Source organism: Heptranchias perlo, chromosome 6 (genome assembly GCF_035084215.1).
Source record: "Heptranchias perlo isolate sHepPer1 chromosome 6, sHepPer1.hap1, whole genome shotgun sequence".
NCBI lineage: Eukaryota > Metazoa > Chordata > Chondrichthyes > Hexanchiformes > Hexanchidae > Heptranchias > Heptranchias perlo.
In genome coordinates, this window is record NC_090330.1 from 35,330,734 (window position 1) to 35,350,814 (window position 20,081).

Genomic DNA, 20,081 nt, shown 5'->3' on the forward strand with positions numbered 1-20,081 from the left:
GACCTCAGCCAGACGGAGAGGGCAGTGGGATTTCACTCTGTGGCTGGTTACCCACGGGTACAGGATGCAATTGATTGCACATATATAGCAATCCGAGCTCCTCCACATGAGCCAGGACTGTTCCTCAACAGAAAGGGGTATCACTCCATCAACGCTCAGCTCATTTGTGACCACCGCAAAAGATTCCTTCACGTGTGTGCCAGATTCCCTGGCAGCTGCCACGATTCCTTCATTCTGAGGGAATCAAACATCCCAGGCCTCTTCCATGCACTGAACACCCTTAAGGGCTGGCTCCTCGGGGACTAGGGATACCCCCTGCATACGTGGCTCATGACACCTCTGAGGAACCCCATCAGCGAGCAACAGTGTTGATACAATGACTGCCACATCGCCACCAGGTCTATAATTGAACATGCGATAGGGCTGCTCAAGGTGCGATTTCGGTGCCTCGATCGTTCTGGGGGAGCGCTTCAATAAGCACCAGTGAGAGTGGGTCGCATTATAGCAGTGTGTTGTGTCCTGCACAACATGGCGCAACATGGAGGGGTACCGGTTGAGGAGGCCCCATCCCCTCATCCACATCCACTATCCACATTGAGGAGGAGCAGGAGGAGGAGGAGAAAGCTACGGGCAGAGCAGCGGCTCACCTGGCTGCTTGTGAGGCCAGGGAGTCACTCATATGTGAACGGTTCTCGTAAGATCAGAAAGTGAGAAGAGTCCAGTCCTCACACCACCTGGAAAGACCAGCGTCAACACCAGCACCCGTTCCCTCACACCCCCCACCCCCCCGCCTCCCTGCACAAAGCAGTCCTGCAACTACTCATACACCCACTCTAAAGTGACTCACTGGGTGGCATCAAGTGTCGACGTTCATGGTGAACTACATGAAAGGACGCTATCACAAAAGCCAGTCAAGAATGGGCAAGATGTGGCATTAGTGGTGAGACTGATAACATTTGATGTGACTTTAATGAAAATCAAATATAACTGAAAAACATGACAGTCTGTCAGACACCCTTGTGCACACCCTTTCTGATCACAAATCCTTAGACTTTCTCTTCCTATCACTTCTACGTGGTGCATCCCCTGTGGCTGCAGCAGAGGTAGTGGCAGGTTGCTCATGATCATGCCCTGACTGCTTAGATGCTTTCGGCCTACACCCTCTGGGTTTTGGAGCCTGTGAGGGGCAGGGGCTGACTCGGCCACCCAGAGAGGAGGCAGCATTGCAGGTACTGGTTGAGGGGGGCAACGGGTGAGACGTGGGAGCACTGTGAGTGGCGTCCCCACTTCCATGTCCCCTTTCGTCATCATCCCTCTCCTGGGCCAGGCCCACATCACTCCTACCACCCTACTGGACAACAGTTTGGAGGACATGTGTGATGCCTTGGAAGGCCACTTCTAAAGTATCTGCCAGCCTGTTTAAGGTGGCAGAATGTTGTTCACCCTGAGTCCGAACAACAATTGTCAGGACCTGAATGGACTCATTTGTGAGCCGTGCTTGAAGCTCAACGGAGGCTAGTCTTCTCTCCATCGCAGACATTTCCGCAGTTACCTGCGACACTATCTTAGACAGTTGCTCACGTCCCTGTGACACTATCTCAGAGATTCCCTCCCGTACCTGTGCCACCATTCCACTCATGCAGGAGTTGGACTCCTCCATCCTCTGCACTATTGTGGAGAGCATGCGTGGCGCCTGTTCCAGTACCTCGCAAATGTGCAGTTGTCCCTCGATCATTCTCCTTTTAAAGGATGGCCCCCAGAATTCAGCATCTGTGTCCAGCTGAGCAGAGCCTGGAGAGGAGTGTGCCCACCAATGTGGACTCTCCACAGCTGCCCCTGCCACCAGTGTCTGCTCATACTCACTTGCGTGTGGCGACTCACACAGGTGCCAACCCAACTAACTGACCACTGGGACCCACCAAGGTGTGAGTATCTGCGCTGGTGGATGGCTCGTCAAGATGTGACGGTGCGCCCTCAGAGACCTCCTCTGAGGAATCACTATCTCCAGTCACTGCGGTCGTTGAATGGCCTGTAAGAGAACAGAAGGCAATATTAAGCATCATCACAGATGTGTCATGTTACAATGAGCATACTGAGGTGTTCAACATACCAAGCATTGTTAACATCAATTCATGTTGTGTGCGATGAATGTTAAAGTTGTGTCACCAGATGTTTGTGGGGTGCCAGTCTCGGCGTCCCCGACAGACAGGCACTCGAGGGTGCGGCTAATCTCCAGGGCCTCCTCCTCCGCGTCTGTGAGGATCACTATTTGTTGTGTCCCCTCTCCAGTCCTCGCCTTCTCGCGTGTATTTTGCGCTCTCTTCTAGAAGGGGAGAAAGTATAGACGTGTGAGTGAGTGATGGTGAAGTGGCCAACTGATGAATGCATTGGTTTGGGTGAGGCTGACCGTAAAAGAGGTGCATCAGAGGGTCAGTATAAGGAAGAGACATCACACTGGATCAGGATTGGGTGACTGGTAGTGGTGGGGTGACAAATCGGGAGATGAGGAATTGCCAACAAGTGCAGTTAAGTTGAGGATGAGCCTTAAGTGGGTTTGAGGAGTGATGTAACAGAATAGTCTTGGCAGTGCAGAATGAGTTGGGGGCTGCGGGGTTGATGTGCAACACGGAATGCAAGAGAATCAGTAAGTGTACTCACTTTTGCTGACCTAGTTAGATCATTGAAACGCTTCCTGCACTGGACCCAGGTGCGGGATATGTTGCTGCTACTGGTGACCTCCCCTGCCACCTCAAGCCAGGCCTTCTTGGTGGGAGAGGCAGGGCACTTCATCCTGTCAGCCAGGTAAAACAGTTCCCTCCTCCTCCTCCTCCTCCTCACCCCGGCCAGTAGCACCTGAAGTGAAGCATTATTAAATCTTGGCGCAGCCTTGCCCCTGTGTTGCTCCACTGTGTCTTTTTGGTCTTTGCCCCAGCAAAAGCCTTTGGAGCAATGGCCCTTTGAATACAGACGCTCCAGTTGACAGCCTGTCATGCGGGTGCACAGTCCGCCCACTGCGCAGCTTTTGTATGGCAAACCCGGACGCCACGTTAAGGGCCACCAATTGAATCGAGATCATGTGGGGAAACTTAAGTTTTTATTATCCGGGTTTGCTGTGTGCCCATTGACACCCCTCCACTACCATCCTGCCGCCCTTTTAAAATCAAGCCCCATAAGCCTGGATAGTGTTGATGCACTATGTTTGCATAAAAAGGAAGAATAAATAAATACCTTAAATTTACAGTGATTACAATTATATTCTCAACATTAGTAAATAATGTAACAAGTTGATAATATTTATTATTAATAATAAAATCCAACAAAGATACCTAAAGTTTTCTGTATGATCTTGCAACTCCTCTTGAGGAATTTCAATGTTTACTTGCGTCTTTGTTGCTGTTAATGTGAATTTTCAGAACAAAACATTTATTATATTTACCACTGCACTTTCAACAAAAAGAACGTGCATTTATTTAGTGGCTTTCACATCCTCAGGATGTCCCAAAGTGCCTCGTAGTCAATGAATTGCTTTTGAAGTGTAGTCACCATTATGTAGACAAACACGGCAGCCAATTTGCACATAGCAAAGTCCCACAAATAGCAATGGGATAAATGACTAGTTAATCTATTTTGGAGGTGTTATCTGATGGATAAATGCTGACCAGGAAACTGAAAGAACCCTGTGCTTTTCTTCAAATAGTACCATAGGATCTTTTATGTCCAACTAAACAGGCAAATGAGCCTTGATTTAATGACTCACCAGATAGGCAGCACCTCCAACATTGCAGCTCTCCCTCACTACTGCATTGAAGTATCAGCCTAGATTATGTGCTCAAGTCCCTGGAATGGGGCTTGAATCCACAATCTGCTGACTCAGTGGCAAGAGTGCTACCACTGAGCAAAGCCAATACAAAAATAGGAAATAATAATTTCAATGTATTCTCTGATACTGAGGAACAGATATCAATTTTACAAAGGCAGAATGAAAAGCAAATAGAAACAGAGTATAAAGTCACGCAGACCACAATGAGAATCTAATGATATCTTAAGTATTTTTTTAGTGCACTTTAACCACTGCATCCCATATTATTTGACATTTGTTCCCAACGAAATGAGAATTCACAATAATGGCAACTGAAATAGCTGTGACAAACATTTTGTACGAAATACTGAATTAGATGCTTAAAACTCATTATGCAGCCTATCATGTACATATTGCTCAATCATTCCACAGAGTACCCCATAGTTTTAAACAGATGTAATACTGATGGTAAGGATATTCAACCTCAGCTACTGGAGATCAAGGTTGAAATCAAGATGCACAACTCCAAATGGACTTTATCACCCAATCCTTAGCAAAAAGAGGCGGGGCATATAGACCGTACAAAATTTGAAACATTGTGGAATTTGTGAAGGATTTAAATTGTATATTAAATGGGAGAGAAGGGAACTATGGGGATCTAAAATGCTGAGTTCAGACTTGGTGAAATGTTGGTTGCTAAATTCCCAATAGTCCTGGGTGGTGGTTGTGCCTGTGCCCCACAACCTATTCATTCATTCATTTTATAATGTTAAAACCTATATAAGAGAATAGGCATACAACAGAGCTACAGCCCTCTTTTCACAGTGTACCTACCATCATCATCATTTTTTGGATGAGGAGTCAGTTTACATGGTTTGTAGCAGTTGATATCCAAAAGTTTATCTTCTTTAATGCAGTTGGCTATATAATCCAGATTTACAACAGGAATATTATACCTCTGGATGGCTTTCAGTCTTGAGGAACTCATGGTATTGAGATCAGATGCAACAACATGAGTACACTGTAAAATTAAACAAAAGGACTGTTTTCTGAAGTAATAAATGTTTGACAATAAGATCATTACCAATATATTATGCTATCGAAATTTCACCAAGAATATTTCCTTAACACGATACCTAGCCTACCATTAGATCCTCAATACTATACTTCCTCTGGTTGCTTGATTTGACTGTGAGAATAATTAGACAATTTCAAAGGGGGAGGAAGTGGGAAGTACAAGTGTAGTGTCACAGTTACTGATTATGTTATATCATACTGATATTTCACATTGTATATGTGATGGATAAAATGGGACACATTGTTATGTGTGATTATGCATCAATGTGGTAAAATCAGCTTTTTACATCTGAACAAGTGTTCATATCTTGACATGTATAGAGCTGACAAGAACTACCCTTGGAAGATAGGCTATGGCATAAAACTTTTGTGAAGTGGGTACTCACTGCTCTCTGCTTTGGGGAAATCTATTTATTGGCAAGCTCTCAATACCTTGGAATCTCTTGTATGCAGATATAAAAGGTTGACTGCAGGATGCCTGCACAATTGTCTCTCAAACTCCTCCTGAGCTGGTAACACAGGATGTGATGACTGTGACCTTTGGAGCTTTATGTAATGCAGGTGCAATCACAGAGACTGATGCTTGGTCTGTGTGCATCTGATAATATCTATCAGTAAACATGTCTCAAGTAAAAGTTGTAAGTGATGCAGTGAGTTAAACACATTGACCTTTGGGGCCTTGGTTCAAATCTAGCTAGACCAATGACCTGATTTTCTTCTCCATCTGCTGGCTGTAAAGGTCCCGTGTGCCATTATTTTGAATTGTGCCAATCCACCTTTGAGCATGGGCTCAAAACACGAAACTTATGCTAAACTGGCAATTTGACCTGGAGAGGTCATAAGATGGCAGTGTAGAAAATGGAAAAATGTCACACTGGTACATTACCAAGTGCTCTTCTGAGGTTAGGGATGGCACTTTGTTGGAGCAGCGGAAACTTTATTCTACATCTAACTGTACTATATCTGACTTGGAAGTGCTTGATGTTGATCCGAGGAGTCCCATACGGAAAATGTTCCATTTCCCACCACTAACATCACAAAAAATCTGTCTCTATCAAGTTTGAAATAACACAAAGATTTAGTAGCAAGAAACTGGTTGTCTTCCATTAATTGGTTATGGAAGGAAAGTATCACATCTTCATACTCTTAACCTTCCTCTATTGTCCCCCTGCTACAATGTAACTGGTGTCAAAACATATATTCCACTCATAAGTTGTAACTACTGCTCTGAGATGTGGCTAAAACATCTTGTACATGCAAGCACTATTTAACCCTACTGCAATCACAAATTGGAGGTCATGACCATAACTCTAGTGTTTGATGCACAAAATCACTTTTGCATTGGGGTTTTGATTAACTAATTGAATCAAAATGCAAGTTTGGATAATTATCCCAAAAGTAGGATTACTACCAAAATAGGATTATTCTTCTATAAGTGCTAACAGGTGTTAATGTTAGTATAGGCAAGCATATTTAGTAATCTAGGTCATACCTGTCGATTCACCACATAGGAAATGATTCCATCATTGTTTTTAATAGCAGTCTTCAACTTGTTTTTCTCTTTTATGGGCAACTTCTTCTCATCTAGAACCACCACGCAGTCTGTAAATACAGCCATTGTACTCCTGTCCAACAGAAACAATCTGTTTGAGCATACTAAGGGATTACCGCTTACTCACAAAGCGGTACAATTTTTTTTTAAAGTCTGTTCTTTTACAACTCTGCACGCAGGAAAAGTTAGTTAAATCATTATAGTGTGAGGTGGTATCGCACTTATATTTTTTCATAAAGAAGTTTTTAGTATTGCAGTTCAATAATAATACAATGGTTGTTCTGTTCATTATCCTTGGCACATTACGGAAAACTTACCTAGATATCAAGGCTAGAGAAGATATTGTTGAAGGCATAGGGACTTGGGATCATTTCAAAAAGAATTGCCATTATTTAAAACACGTTAAGCAGCTTTCTTTTAAAGCTGTTTTGTGACTTCAAATGCTAGTACAAAAATTCAAAGACTGTAATGAGGTCTGGAGCCGAGTGGTCCTGGCGGAACCCAAACTGAGCATCGTTGAGCAGATTATTGATGAGTAAGTGCCGCTTGATAGCACTGTCGACAACACCTTCCATCACCTCACTTGTTTGCGACATCATGTTAAATGTGGAAAATTGTTCTTTTTCCCAAAATGGTGAAGACCCCCATTTAAAGATTACTTAATGCGTACATGTAACTAACATTTTGCATAATTTGAGCAAACAAAAACTTAGTGACTCATAAGATCATGATTCATACGGGCTGGAGAGTCTAGAACTAGGTCTCAAGGTAAAGGGTCAGCCATTTAGGGCCAAGGTGAGGAAAGATTTCTTCACTCAGAGGGTTGTGAATCTTTGGAATTCTCTATCCCAGAGGGCTGTGGAATGCTCAGTCATTGAGTATATTCAAGACTGAGATCAATAGATTTTTGGACACCAAGGGAATCAAGGGATATGGGGAGGAAAAGTGGAGTTGAGATAGAAGATCAGCCGTGATCTTATTGAATGGCGGAGCAGGCTCGAGGGGCCACATGGCCTACTCCTGTTCCTAGTTCTTATATGGGGGCTGTGTCAGAGGATTGGAGGATTGCAAATATTGCACCCCTGTTCAAAAAATGGGAGAGGGATAAACCCAGCAATTACAGGCCAGTCAGTCTTATTTTGGTGGTGGGGAAGCTTTTAAAGATCTGACACAAAATTAATTGTCACTTGGAAAAGTATGGGTTAATAAATGAAAGTCAGCATGGATTTGTTAAAGGAAAATTGTGTTCAACTAACTTGATTGAGTTCTTTGATGAAGTAACGGAAAGGGTTGATGAGGGTCGTGCCATTGATGTTGTGTATATGGACATTTTTTTTTATTCGTTCATGGGATGTGGGCATCGCTGGCAAGGCCAGCATTTATTGCCCATCCCTAATTGCCCTTGAGAAGGTGGTGGTAAGTCACCTTCTTGAACCGCTGCAGTCCGTGTGGTGAAGGTTCTCCCACAGTGCTGTTAGGTAGGGAGTTCCAGGATTTTGACCCAGTGACAATGAAGGAACGGCGATATATTTCCAAGTCGGGATGGTGTGTGACTTGGAGGGGAACGTGTAGGTGGTGTTGTTCCCATGTGCCTGCTGCCCTTGTCCTTCTAGGTGGTAGAGGTCGCGGGTTTGGGAGGTGCTTCGAAGAAGCCTTGGCGAGTTGCTGCAGTGCATTCTGTGGATGGTACACACTGCAGCCACTGTGTGCCGGTGGATGGAGTGAATGTTTAAGGTGGTGGATGGGGTGCCAATCAAGCAGGTTGCTTTGTCCTGGATGATGTCAAGCTTCTCGAGTGTTGTTGGAGCTGCACACGTCCAGGCAAGTGGAGAGTATTCCATCACACTCCTGACTTGTGCCTTGTAGATGGTGGAAAGACTTTGGGGAGTCAGGACGTGGGTCACTCGCTGCAGAATACCCAGCCTCTGACCTGCTCTTGTAGCCACAGTATTTATGTGGCTGGTCCAATTAAGTTTCTGGTCAATGGTGACCCCCAGGATGTTGATGGTGGGGGATTCGGCGATGGTAATGCCATTGAATGTCAAGGGGAGGTGGTTAGATTTTCTCTTGTTGGAGATGGTCATTGCCTGGCACGAGTGTTACTTTCAAAAGGCATTTGATAAAGTACCACATAATAGACTTGTAAGCAAAATTAAAGCCCATGGGATTAAAGGGACTGTGGGAGCATGGATACAAAATTGGATGAAGGACAGAAAGCAGAGAGTACTGGTGAACGGTTATTTTTCAGACTGGAGGGAAGTATACAGTGGTGTTAACAGATTTCAGGAGGACATACACAGATTAGTGAAATGGGCAGACACATAGCTGATAAAATTTAAGGCAGCGAAGTTTGGTAGGAAGAATGAGGAGAGGCAGTACACACTAAATGGTGCAATTTTAAAGGGGGTACAGGAACAGAGACACCTGGGGGTGTATGTTCACAGGTCTTTGAGGGTGGCAGAACAAGTTGAAAAGGCTGTTTAAAAAAGCATATGGGATCCTTGGCTTTACTATTAGAGACACAGTACAAAAGCAAGGGAGTTATGCTAAACCTTTATAAAACCCTGGTTAGGGTTCAGCTGTGTTGAATTCTGGACACCAAACTTTAGGAAGGATGTCAAGGCCTTAGAGAGGGTGCAGAAGAGAATGGTACCAGGGATGAGGGACTTCAGGTATGTGGAGAGACTGGAGAAGCTGGGGTTGTTTTCCTTAGAGTAGGGAAACTTAGGAGCAGATTTGATAAAGGTGTTCAAAATCATTAACGGTTTTGATAGAGTAAATAAGGAGAAACGGTTTTCAGTGGTGAAAGGGTCGGTAACCAGAGGACACAGATTTAAGGTGATCGGCAAAAGAGCCAGAGGCGACATGAGGGAACATTTTTATCAACACAGCGAGTTGTATGATTTGGAATGCACTGCCTAAAAAGGGTGATGGAACCAGATTCAACAGTAACTTTCAAAAGGGAATTGGATAAATACTTGAAGAAAAAAATTTTACAGGACTCTGGGCAAAGAGCAGGGGAGTGGGATTAATTGGATAGCTCTTACAAAGAGCTGGCACAGGCACGATGGGCCGAATGGCTTCCTTCTGTGCTGTAACATACTATGATACATAGTAGACAAGGGTAATGCAGTAGATGTAATATATTTGGATTTTCAAAAGGCCTCCGATAAGGTAACGCACAGTAAACTCATGACTAGTGTCAGAGCATGTGGAGCCAAGGGACAAGTAGCAAAACAGAAAAGAGAGTGGGGGTTAAAGGTAGTTACTCAAACTGGCAAACGATGGGACGTTGTGTTACATCGAAACTACAGCACAGAAACAGGCCATTCGGCCCAACTGGTCAATGCTGGCTTTTATGCTCCACACGAGCCTCCTCCCTCCTTACTTCATCTAACCCTTTCAGCATACCCTTCTACTTCTTTCTTCCTCATGTGCTTATTCAGCTTCCGCTTAAATGCATCTATGCTATTTGCCTCAACTACTCCTTGTGGTAGCGCGATCCACATTCTTACCACCCTTTTGGTAAAGCAGTTTCTCCTGAATTCCCGTTGGATTTATTAGTGACTATCTTATATTGACGATCTCTAGTTTTGAATTCTCCCACAAGTGGAAACATCTGCTCTACATCCACCCTATCAAACCCTGTCATTATCTGAAAGACCAATGGCTCAATTTTAAAACAGAGCTGGGAAGGGGGCGGGGCTGTCAAATTGAGGTCGGGAAAACCATTAGTATGGCTTTCCCAGACGCCCGAGCAATTTTGACGCAAGGACATTTTTTTTATTGGTTTCCCATCCGACTGACCGGCTGGTCTCAGTCGGACAGGAAACCAACGAGGGAGAGGACATGTTCAGGTAAGTCTGCAGGTAAGTCTTTGTTTGTATAGATGGGTGGGTGGGTGGGTGGGTGGGGGGGGGTGTGTGGGGGGATGAGTGGGTATGGGGGATGGGATTGGGGGTCAGTCATGGGGGGGTGTCAGGATCGGGGGTCCGCGATCGTTTGGGGGGGGGGGGGGGGGGTCGGAGCGGGAGGATCAGCATCAGGGGTGGGACGATCAGGGATCAGAGTAGGGGAAATCGGGGATCGGGGGTCCGCAATCGGGGGTCGGTGCAAGAAGGCTTGTTGGGTCTGGGGGCAGCACTCCTACTGCTCCGGACCCACAAGCTGTGCATTTCTAGGTACCTACCTGTTAGTCTCGGGCCTTCTCTCCTCCTTTCATGAGGCGTAAAACAGAAGGCCCGGGAATCCCGGCCGCTCGGGGTTGAAATCGTGAAATAGAGAAAAATGAAGACCTGAAGCCTCCTTGAAAGGTTATAAGGCCCAACCCGCCTCCTGGGAGCGGGTTGGTCATCCACCCCAGTGAAAACCAAAAATGGGCAGGTTGGAGGAGGGTCTGAAATGGTGGCAATTTTCAATTCCCCCCCCGCCGCCAACCCACCCGTTTTTCACTTTAAAAATTAAGCCCCATGTGTTCCACAAGGATTGCTGCTGGGACCACTGTTGTTCACCATTTACTCAACGATTTGGACCGGGAATCAGAAGTACAATTTCAACATTTATGGACAACACCAAATTGTGGGGGAGGGGTACAGTTAATACTGAGGAGGACTGCAACAAAATACTGTAAGTAATAAACTTGCAGAATGGGTGTGTAGTTGGCAAATGTTGTGAGGTGGTACATTTTGGTAGGAAGAATAAGGAGGCCACAAACTCCTCGGAAAATATGAGTCTATTTGAGGTAGAAAAGCAGAGGGATCTGGGGATACAGATTTTTAAAAAATCACTAAAAAATCAAAGCCTCATCTGTTCCAAAAAAAACCCCCAGCCTATCCAATATTTTCTCATAGCTAAAATTCTCCAGTCCTGGCAACATCCTCGTAAATCTCCTCTCTAGTGCAATCACATCTGTCCTGTAATGTGATGACCCGAACTGTACACAGTACTCAAGCCATGACCTAACTCGTGTTTCATACAGTTCTAGCATAACCTCTGCTCTTATATTCTGTGCCTCGGCTAATAAAGGAAAGTATCCCGTATGCCTTTTTAACCACCTTATCTACCTGTCCTGCTACCTTCAGGGATCTGTGGACATGCACTCCAAGGTCCCTCTGTTCCTCTACACCTCTCAGTATCCTACCATTTATTGTGTATTCCCTTGCCTTGTTTGCCCTCCCCAATTGCATTACTTCACACTTCACCAGATTGAATCCCATTTGCCACTTTTCTGCCCAGTCAATTGATATCTTCCTGCAGTCGACAGCTTTCTTCCTCACTATCAACCACACGACCAACTTTCGTATCATCTGCAAACTTATTAATCATGCCCCCTACATTTAAGTCTAAATCATTGATTATATACCACAAAAAGCAAGGAACCTAGTACTGAGCCCTGCGGAATCCCACTGGAAACAGCCTTCCAGTCACAAAAACACCCGTCAACCATTACCCTTTGCTTCCTGCCACCGAGTCAATTCTGGATCCAACTTGCCATTTTCCCACAAGCCCACCAGCTTTTACTTTTCTGACCAGTCTGTCATGTGGGACCTGGTCAAAAGCTTTGCTATAATCCACGTGGACTACATCAAACGCGCTACCCTCTTCGATCCTCCTTGTTATCTCCTCAAAAAATTCAACAGGTTAGTCAGACACAACTTTCCCTTGACAAATCCATGCTGACTGTCCTTGATTAATCGATGCTTTTCTAAATGACAATTAATACTGACCCTCAAAAATGTTTCCAATAATTTGCCCACCACCGAGGTTAGGCTGACTGGCCTGTAATTACTCAGTCTATCCCTTTCTCCCTTTTTAATCAACAGTACAATGTTAGCAGTCCTCCGGCACCACACCTGTAGCCAAAGAGGATTGAAAAAATGGTGGTCAGTGCCTCCGCTATTTCCTCCCTTGCTTCTCTTAACAGCCTGGGATACATTTCATCCAGATCTGGTGGTTTATCTACTTTCATGGATGCTAAACCCCTTAATATTTCCTCTCTCACTATGTTTGTCCCATCCAATATTTCACACGCCTCTTCCTTAACTACAATGTCTGCATTGTCCCTCTCTTTTGTGAGGACAGAAGCAAAGTATTCATTAAGAACCATACCCACGTTTTCTGCCTCCACACACAGGTTACCTTTTTGGTCTCTAATAGGCCCTACTGTTTCCTTAGTTATCCTCTTGCTTTTTATATATTTATAAAACATCTTTAGGTTTTTCTTGATTTAACTTGCTAATATTTTTTTATGCCCTCTCTTTGCTTTCCGAATTTACTTTTTAATTATACCCCTGCACTTTCTATACTCCTCTAGGCTTTCTGCAGTATTCAACTCTCGGCATCTGACATAAGCTTCCCTTTTTTTTTGCCTTATCCTACCCTGTATGCTCCTTGACATCCAGCGAGCTCCAGATGAGGGAGTTCCACCCTTCCTGTTTAACAAATTGAAAGACCGAATAGGATTAAGACGTAGGGCTGCTAGGCCTTAATTCCTCGTCCTAAACTTTATTTGCTGCATTTACGGGAATCACGTCGTTTCATGAATACAAAGCAAACTCTTTAAACACAAATCAACAGAACTGTACAATTTGACACGGCTTTTGAACCTCATCATTATCGGACTATCATTCGAGAATTTTCTTTTGTAAAACTGGTAGCCATAAAATTAGTCCCGACACCTAATGTCATAATGATTATTTTTCTCCGGGCTGTGGTATTACAGTTACCCCTCAGGACTTCCAGTAAACTAAGGCTGCTCTGTCTCACCTCCACTGCTTTTCTGTTAGTCGCGGCTAAGGCTGGAAGATAAAATTGCGTCAGATATTAGAGTCTTAAAAACAATCCCGGAAAAGTACATCGCTCCTCTTCTGGTAATTATGTCGACTCCTCGCTAGTTCCTGGATGCAAACCACAATTAATGACAGTAGGGTGGTAGAACGCACCTAAACGTTCTGCTCGATATACCTCGTAATGGCAAAGAAAAACAACCTTTCGGGAATTGTAGTTCTTATAGGAAATCGCCTCAGGAAAGACTATAATTCCCAGAGTGCATAGAGATCACGCGCGTGCGGAGTGAGGATCGCGGTTTAAAGTTTCAAAATGGCGGTAGATTTGAGAGAAATTGTGAACGGTTTGCATTGTCTGTTAAACTGTCGGTCATGCGCACGGTGGGTAAGTAATTGCTGCCTGCTCCTGGAAGCAGCACCTAAAATTAGCGGCGGCTGTAAGCTACCTTGGTGTTTTATTAATGCAGTGTGAACTGGGGTTTGTTGTGGTGTTGGTAGTGGTGTGTGTTAGTACCGGTGGGGAGTGCCCTCCTTGGTTGTAAGTTTGTTGGGAGCTTGTCGCGTCTCGGATATTTCTTAAACTGCTTTCATTCTTGCATCGTCTTCAGCTGTTGGTGGTTAATTTATGTTGAAGCTGTGAGAATGATCAAAGATTCAAGACCGGTGAGAGGCTTGGACATCGGTGTTTGCTGCTGGAAACCATCAAACGGTAACTTAAGAAATAAAGCCGGATATCTGAAACAAAAACAGAAGAAGCTGGAATCACAGTTGGTCAGTCAGTATCTGCGGAGAGGACGGGCAGACCTTTTCAGAGCTGAAAAATAAGAGATGGACATACATAGTAATGCAACAGAAAACGCCTAGACCACTCAGTGGGTCAGGCAGCGTTTTCTCTTTTTTTGTTTCAGATTTCCAGCACCAAGCAATATTTTGCTTTTTGAGACCTAAGTAACAACAACGAACAAATTAGTGGGATGACGTAATGGACAGAAGCATTGGAGAATTTTAGAGGCATTAAATAAGATATGTGAATCGCTAAGGAAGTGAGGCCTGAGGAAAATGTGTGAAAATGGGAGTGGTGAAAATCCAGGGGCTCAAGTATGAAATTAAAACAGGTTTGAAAATGAAGCAAGTGTTGAAAAAAGACTTGTATTTATATAGTGCCTATCACGACCTCAAGATGTCCCAAAGTGCATCACAGCCAATGAAGTACCTTTTGAAGTGTGGTCTCCATTGTAATGTAGGAAATGTACACTAATGTTGACAATTGTAAACAATTTTACAACACCAAGTTATAGTCCAGCAATTCTATTTTAAATTCACAAGCTTTCGGAGGCTTCCTCCTTCCTCAGGTGAACGTTGTTGTTCACCTGAGGAAGGAGGAAGCCTCTGAAAGCTTGTGAATTTAAAATAAAATTGCTGGACTATAACTTGGTGTTGTAAAATTGTTTACAATTGTCAACCCCAGTCCATCACTGGCATCTCCACATAATGTTGATAAAGCACAGTAGGCCAACCAGCTCTGAAAATAGAAACAACAGCTTAACCAGGAGGGTGCAGCTCCACTGCCAGCACTACATCTTTTATTTCTAAAAGTGATTGATTAGTGTTTTTAAAAATTATTTAGAGTTTTGAGAGTGGATAGAGAAAGACTATTTTGTCTGGTTGGGGAGTCAGCGATAAGGGGTTATCAATTTAAAATTGTCACTAAGAGTGAGGAGAGAAGTTAGGAGAAATTTCTTTCTGCAGAGAGTTGTTCAAGCATGGAATGCCTTCCTATAGGGAGTAGTTGAGGTAGAGGCCATTGCATCTTCGGAGTGACTTGACACCGCATACGTCTTGCATCCACACTGATGCCACAATGCCTAGTGACACTGCCACTCTGCATCATGCTATTGTCACTGCGGCTGTCCGACATCGAGGCCCGACTCAGGTTGGGGGGAGAGGGCATACTTGGGGTTATGGGTTAGGGTTATTGGCTAGGGTTAGGGTTTCAGAGATATGGGGATTGTTAGCACTGTGCATTGTGTGAGATATGAGCTGACATCTGTGAAGTTATCTCTGCATTGCTGGCAAAAACCACCATTGACAACGTGTGAATTGCAGAAATCATTATGGAAAGTACCATTTTCACTAAATGCGTCCTTGCATCTTTTAAGGAAAAACTGGTTAATTATTTGAAGCAGAAGATACATGGCTAAGAGGAGAGAGCAGAGCAGTGGGATTAATTTTGTGTTTCTCTAACAAAGAGCTGGCACAGAGACAATGAGACAAATGACCTCCTGTGCTGTAAACTTCTATTACAAGAGCAGGGATTTCTCCCTGTGACCTGACCAATATTCATTCTTCAATCACTCATCAAAATTAATTTATTGATCATTTATCTTGTTGTTTGTGGGACTTTGCATGGCTATCATGTTTACCTGCAAAACAGCAGTGTTTAGTGTGACCTAGCAGTGACCAAGTAACATATTGACTGTGAAGCATAAGAACATAGGAATTGCTAGATGAAGAAAGTCCAAGGTCCAATTAGATTGCCTTCTGCTATCCTGGTAGTTGCATGACACAACAATAATGGAGTTGAAGCATGTTGGCAACTCCCTGAGCACATGAAAGGCACCATATAAATGCAAGTTTATTTTTTTTCTCATCAATTTTCTTCCAGCCCCCCCCCCCCCCACCTCCCCTTGAAAGGTTTGACTCCTTGTTGAGGTACAGTGCCATGTTGCTGAGTTCTCTGTGTTACCTTGCTCAAGTGGCCCTTGTTAATATGTGGGTCTTGACAGTGAGTATCAGCAGGCTTTGCAATTGTAGGGACGTCACAACCAAGTCCAGCCTTGATTTCCATGAATATCCAAGTACATTGTTCTTCCAGCAGAAATCACTATGCGGGAATGCTGAGGTCAGTAGGACCACCCTGGGTAAGATAATTAAATTCAGTATAGAGCAGAGATAAAACCTTGTCTGTACGACTGAGCTACCTGCTGGAGAATCTCAGACTTGTTGGAGGAGTTTAATTTGGATTTTAATCTAATTCTGAATTTTAAGAGAAGTAACTTTTTTTTTAATTTTTGCAGATAAATAACACTTTTTATGCAGAATTGTGAAATGTTTTGGATACCAAAGCATGAATTTAAGTTTTTCCCATGATCCAGACAATTTGATGAAGAATTCTAAAATGTCTGCAGTTATTAACAACCAGGGACAAAACTTCTTGGCTGAGTGGACAACAAATGTTACCCGTGCAGGAGTAATAGTGAATGCTCCGTTTTGTTTTAATGATACAAACATATCTCAGGAATGCATAAGTGTAAATGACTCATTCAGTGCTCAGTTTGCTCCACTTCAGTTCTCAAACAGCAGCAGCTGCATCAGCTTAGACTCTCTTCATAATGAGCCTCTTTTGGATGTGCACATACTGAATGGAAAGGAGCAACCTGCTTTTGATATTAATGACGTATTGACTTCAGATCTTCGCTCCAATGTGACACAGCACACTTTTTCACCCCAAAATGGTTTATTGTGTTGCAACAATGAGGCAGTGAAGAAAGCTGATGAAAAGATCACCTGCGATCATGCCCTCATGCTAAGACTTGAACAGGTCTGTACAATAAATATATATTTAATCTTTTCTACACTTCATTGTCATTTAACATAGTACAGTCACCACTTTACAAGAGAGAAAGATCAGAGTTTAACTAGAAGTGAAGATTTTCTGTAACTCTTTTGATCATCTCTAATCATAACACTAAAGATGACAATATTGATTCAAAGAAAAAAAAACCTCCAACTGTGATATATTTAATCTCCAGTGTTTTTTTGATTTTGATAATTTCATACAGCTGTCTGTTTCTGTTGATCTGCAAACATCAGCCTCTGCTCAGTGGTAGCACTCTTGCCTCTGAGTCAGATAGTTGTGGATTCAAGCCCCACTCCAGAAATTTAAGCGCACATTTAAATTTAATCTCAGCAAACATTTCAGTACGGTAATGAGGCAGTGTTGGAGGTGCCGTCATTCAGATGAGACATCAAAAGAAGGCCCCATTTACACTCTCAAGTGGATGTAAAAGATCCTACTCTATTGAAATAGAGCAGGGGAGTTCTCCCCGGTATATTTATCCCTCAACAAATATCACAAACAGATTATCTGGTCATTTATCTCATTGCTGTGTGCAATTGGCTGCCATGTTTCCTACATTGCAACACTAACTACACTTCAAAAGTACTTAATTGGCTGTAAAGCTCTTTGGGACATCCTATAGTCATGAAAGGTGCTAGATAAATGCTTTTTTCTTTTTTTTTCTGAGACCATTTTCTGTTGTCAACATGAGATTATGACAAATAATACGATTTAGTCAGCATACAACTCCCTCAATGCAACTGTACACTTATATTGATAGAGTTCTTGAAATTTGTTGACTTACAAAAGGGGAAGGCAAAGCAAAGGAAATATGCAATTGAGTCATAGAATTTTACAGTACAGAGGAGGCCATTCTTTTCTAATTCTTATAGTGAAAACAATATTTTAACTTGCACTAGTTAACTAACTTTTTTTCAATAAATTTTTGAGGGCACAAACAGCCTGGATGAAAATGAAGATGTAGGAAGCAAGTACATAAGATATAAATATCCTTTTATTGTTAGTTTACAAGAATCACCAATGCTCACCCTAAAAAATATTTATATGTCTTGAGCAAGTAGTTATTTTATCTTTTCCCACAAATTTTGTTCTGCTTTATAATATTTAATTTCCCATTTTCTTTCATCCTACTTCCATTCATCCCATCAGATTTAATTTGGTGATTTCATAGATCATCTATTACGTGGAAGTAAAGTCAAGCTTTCCTGCTTAACAAGCGTAAAATTATGTCAGCAATCAGTGGTTGAAATACTTTAGTTCTCTGTTGCATTTTTTCATATATTGTACTACTTAAGACTATGATATAAAATGCACGAGGCAAGTATTTTAACTCTTGGGTGTTGTGTGATTCTTTACAGTTAAGAGAGTGGCAACAGGAAAGGCAAGAGCAACTGAAGAAACAACATCTGGAGCAGCTTCAGCAACTGGTGCACAAACAACAGACGCTACTCGGTCTTATTGGTACACAACAAGGATTCACAGGTAGAGAAAAAGTTTGCATATTAATAAAAGTTGTCTTTGGTTATTATCCTTGGTAGATAGCATACGTAACATTACTGAACATGTTTGTTTGAAAATGGCCACATCATTTGATCGATTTTTTAATTCCTGTTGTAATTAACTCTGGAATTTAATAGGAAACAAAAAATACATGACTGGTAGTACAGCGGAAATTAATTATCAAATATTTTATGAAATAATGGACAATAAAACTCATGAACGGTTATGTACTGTACCAGTGGTTAAAAAAACCCTTTAAAGCCACTGCACACAGAATCAATACCGGGAAAGTAATCAATTCAAAGCAAGAGAATATTGTTGCACCAATGCACCAGAAACTAAAAATATATTTGCTATTCCATTAAACTTAATTGTTATTGAAGGCTGTCAAAAAAAAGTCAACTTTACAGAACCTTTGAGCACAGAGCAGTGAACATGGCATCTGGCATGCATCTGCTGAACCATTGTAAATATATCAACCTGTTTCAGCAGACCTGTTAATTTTGGTGCTGCTGGACTGCAAACACTTCCACATATCTTCTGGTCTTGGCCCCAAGTCAAACCATTCCGGCCAGTAATCCAGGTTGCTACAAAAGCCAAGGCTCTTTGGAGTCCTGGCAGATCTATTCTTGCCTACTGGCTTTCCCCATGAGATGAAGGCACCCGTTGCAACTTGTTGTCTGGTACACCTTTCAATGCAAGTTGCAAAAAAATGCTTTCCCATTCTAAGGCAAAACCCCTATTCTTTCACGCCAACATATGGATGAAGCATCTGTGGAAATAAAAAAAAACAGTTGGTAATCTCGGGGTTACTACCGAACTACGTGCTAATTGGCAAAAGGATAGGCAAATAAGGAAGGTGAATGCATGGCTGAAAGATTGGTGTGGGAAGGAGGGATTCCATTTCATGGGACACTGGGAAAGGAAGGAGCTGTACCGCTGGGATGGGCTCCACCTGAACTGGAATGGGACCAGTGTCCGAGAGGAAAGGATAAATGGGGCTGTCGATAGGACTATAAACTAGTCAAATGTGGGGAGGGATCCGGTGAAAATAACAAGTCTGAAGATAAAAGAAATAGGAGATGAGAGTAAAGGTCAAACCAAGGTAAGGAACAAGGTAACATAAACGATCAGGGAACAAATACAGTTATAGAACTTGAGTACAAAATGACTGTTAAAATAAAGTGAGGGGAACAATTATTAAAAACAAATTAAATTGCTTGTACAACAACGTGCACAGCATCTGAAACAAAACGGGGGAACTGGAGGCAATAATTTGTAGCAAGGAGCCAGATGTAGTAGGGATAACTGAAACATGGTTACATAAAGAACAGGACTGGCAGTTAAATATCGCAGGATATAACTTATTTAAAAAGCATAGGGAAGAAAGAAGGGAGTAGAGTACCTGTACTAATTAGAGACAACATAATGGCAGTAGAAAAAAGGGTCATAAGTAATAAAATGGAAACAGAATCCATATGGATTGTGACAAAGGATAAGAAGGGATCGATCATGTTAATAGGCATATTCTACAGACCACAATATTGGAAGGGAAGTGGAGGAAGAAATCTGTAGACAAATCGATGAAATAAGTTTTTTTAAAAAAACAAATAATAATCATGGGCGATTTCAACTACCCCCAAATAAACTGGCAAGAAGATGTGGGGAAAGGGGAATGGAGTTTTTACAGTGTGTACAGGACTCCTTTCTTACCCGGTATGTGAAAAG

The 20,081-nt window shown here is 42.7% G+C and overlaps 2 protein-coding genes across 9 annotated transcripts in view; one reads left to right on the forward strand and one right to left on the reverse strand.

Annotated features, from left to right (window-relative positions):
* Positions 1 to 13,421, reverse strand: part of parp4 (poly (ADP-ribose) polymerase family, member 4) — a 108,892-nt gene extending 95,471 nt beyond the window's left edge. For 2 of the 4 annotated variants that reach the window (XM_067986102.1, XM_067986100.1), the window contains exons 1-4: positions 13,194 to 13,350; positions 6,369 to 6,501; positions 4,634 to 4,820; positions 3,327 to 3,393 (exon numbers count right to left, since the gene is read on the reverse strand). In XM_067986102.1, the coding sequence (XP_067842203.1) occupies positions 3,327 to 3,393; positions 4,634 to 4,820; positions 6,369 to 6,494 (380 nt within the window). In that variant the 5' untranslated portion in view covers positions 6,495 to 6,501; positions 13,194 to 13,350. The other 2 variants (XM_067986101.1, XM_067986103.1) reach the window with 2 other exon arrangements.
* Positions 13,422 to 13,519: 98 nt separating this feature from the next.
* Positions 13,520 to 20,081, forward strand: part of cenpj (centromere protein J) — a 65,143-nt gene continuing 58,581 nt past the window's right edge. For all 5 annotated transcript variants that reach the window (XM_067986104.1, XM_067986105.1, XM_067986106.1 and 2 more), the window contains exons 1-3: positions 13,520 to 13,598; positions 16,291 to 16,814; positions 18,212 to 18,335. In XM_067986104.1, coding sequence (XP_067842205.1) covers positions 16,341 to 16,814; positions 18,212 to 18,335 — 598 coding nt within the window. In that variant the 5' untranslated portion in view covers positions 13,520 to 13,598; positions 16,291 to 16,340. The remainder of the gene's footprint in view (positions 13,599 to 16,290; positions 16,815 to 18,211; positions 18,336 to 20,081) is intronic.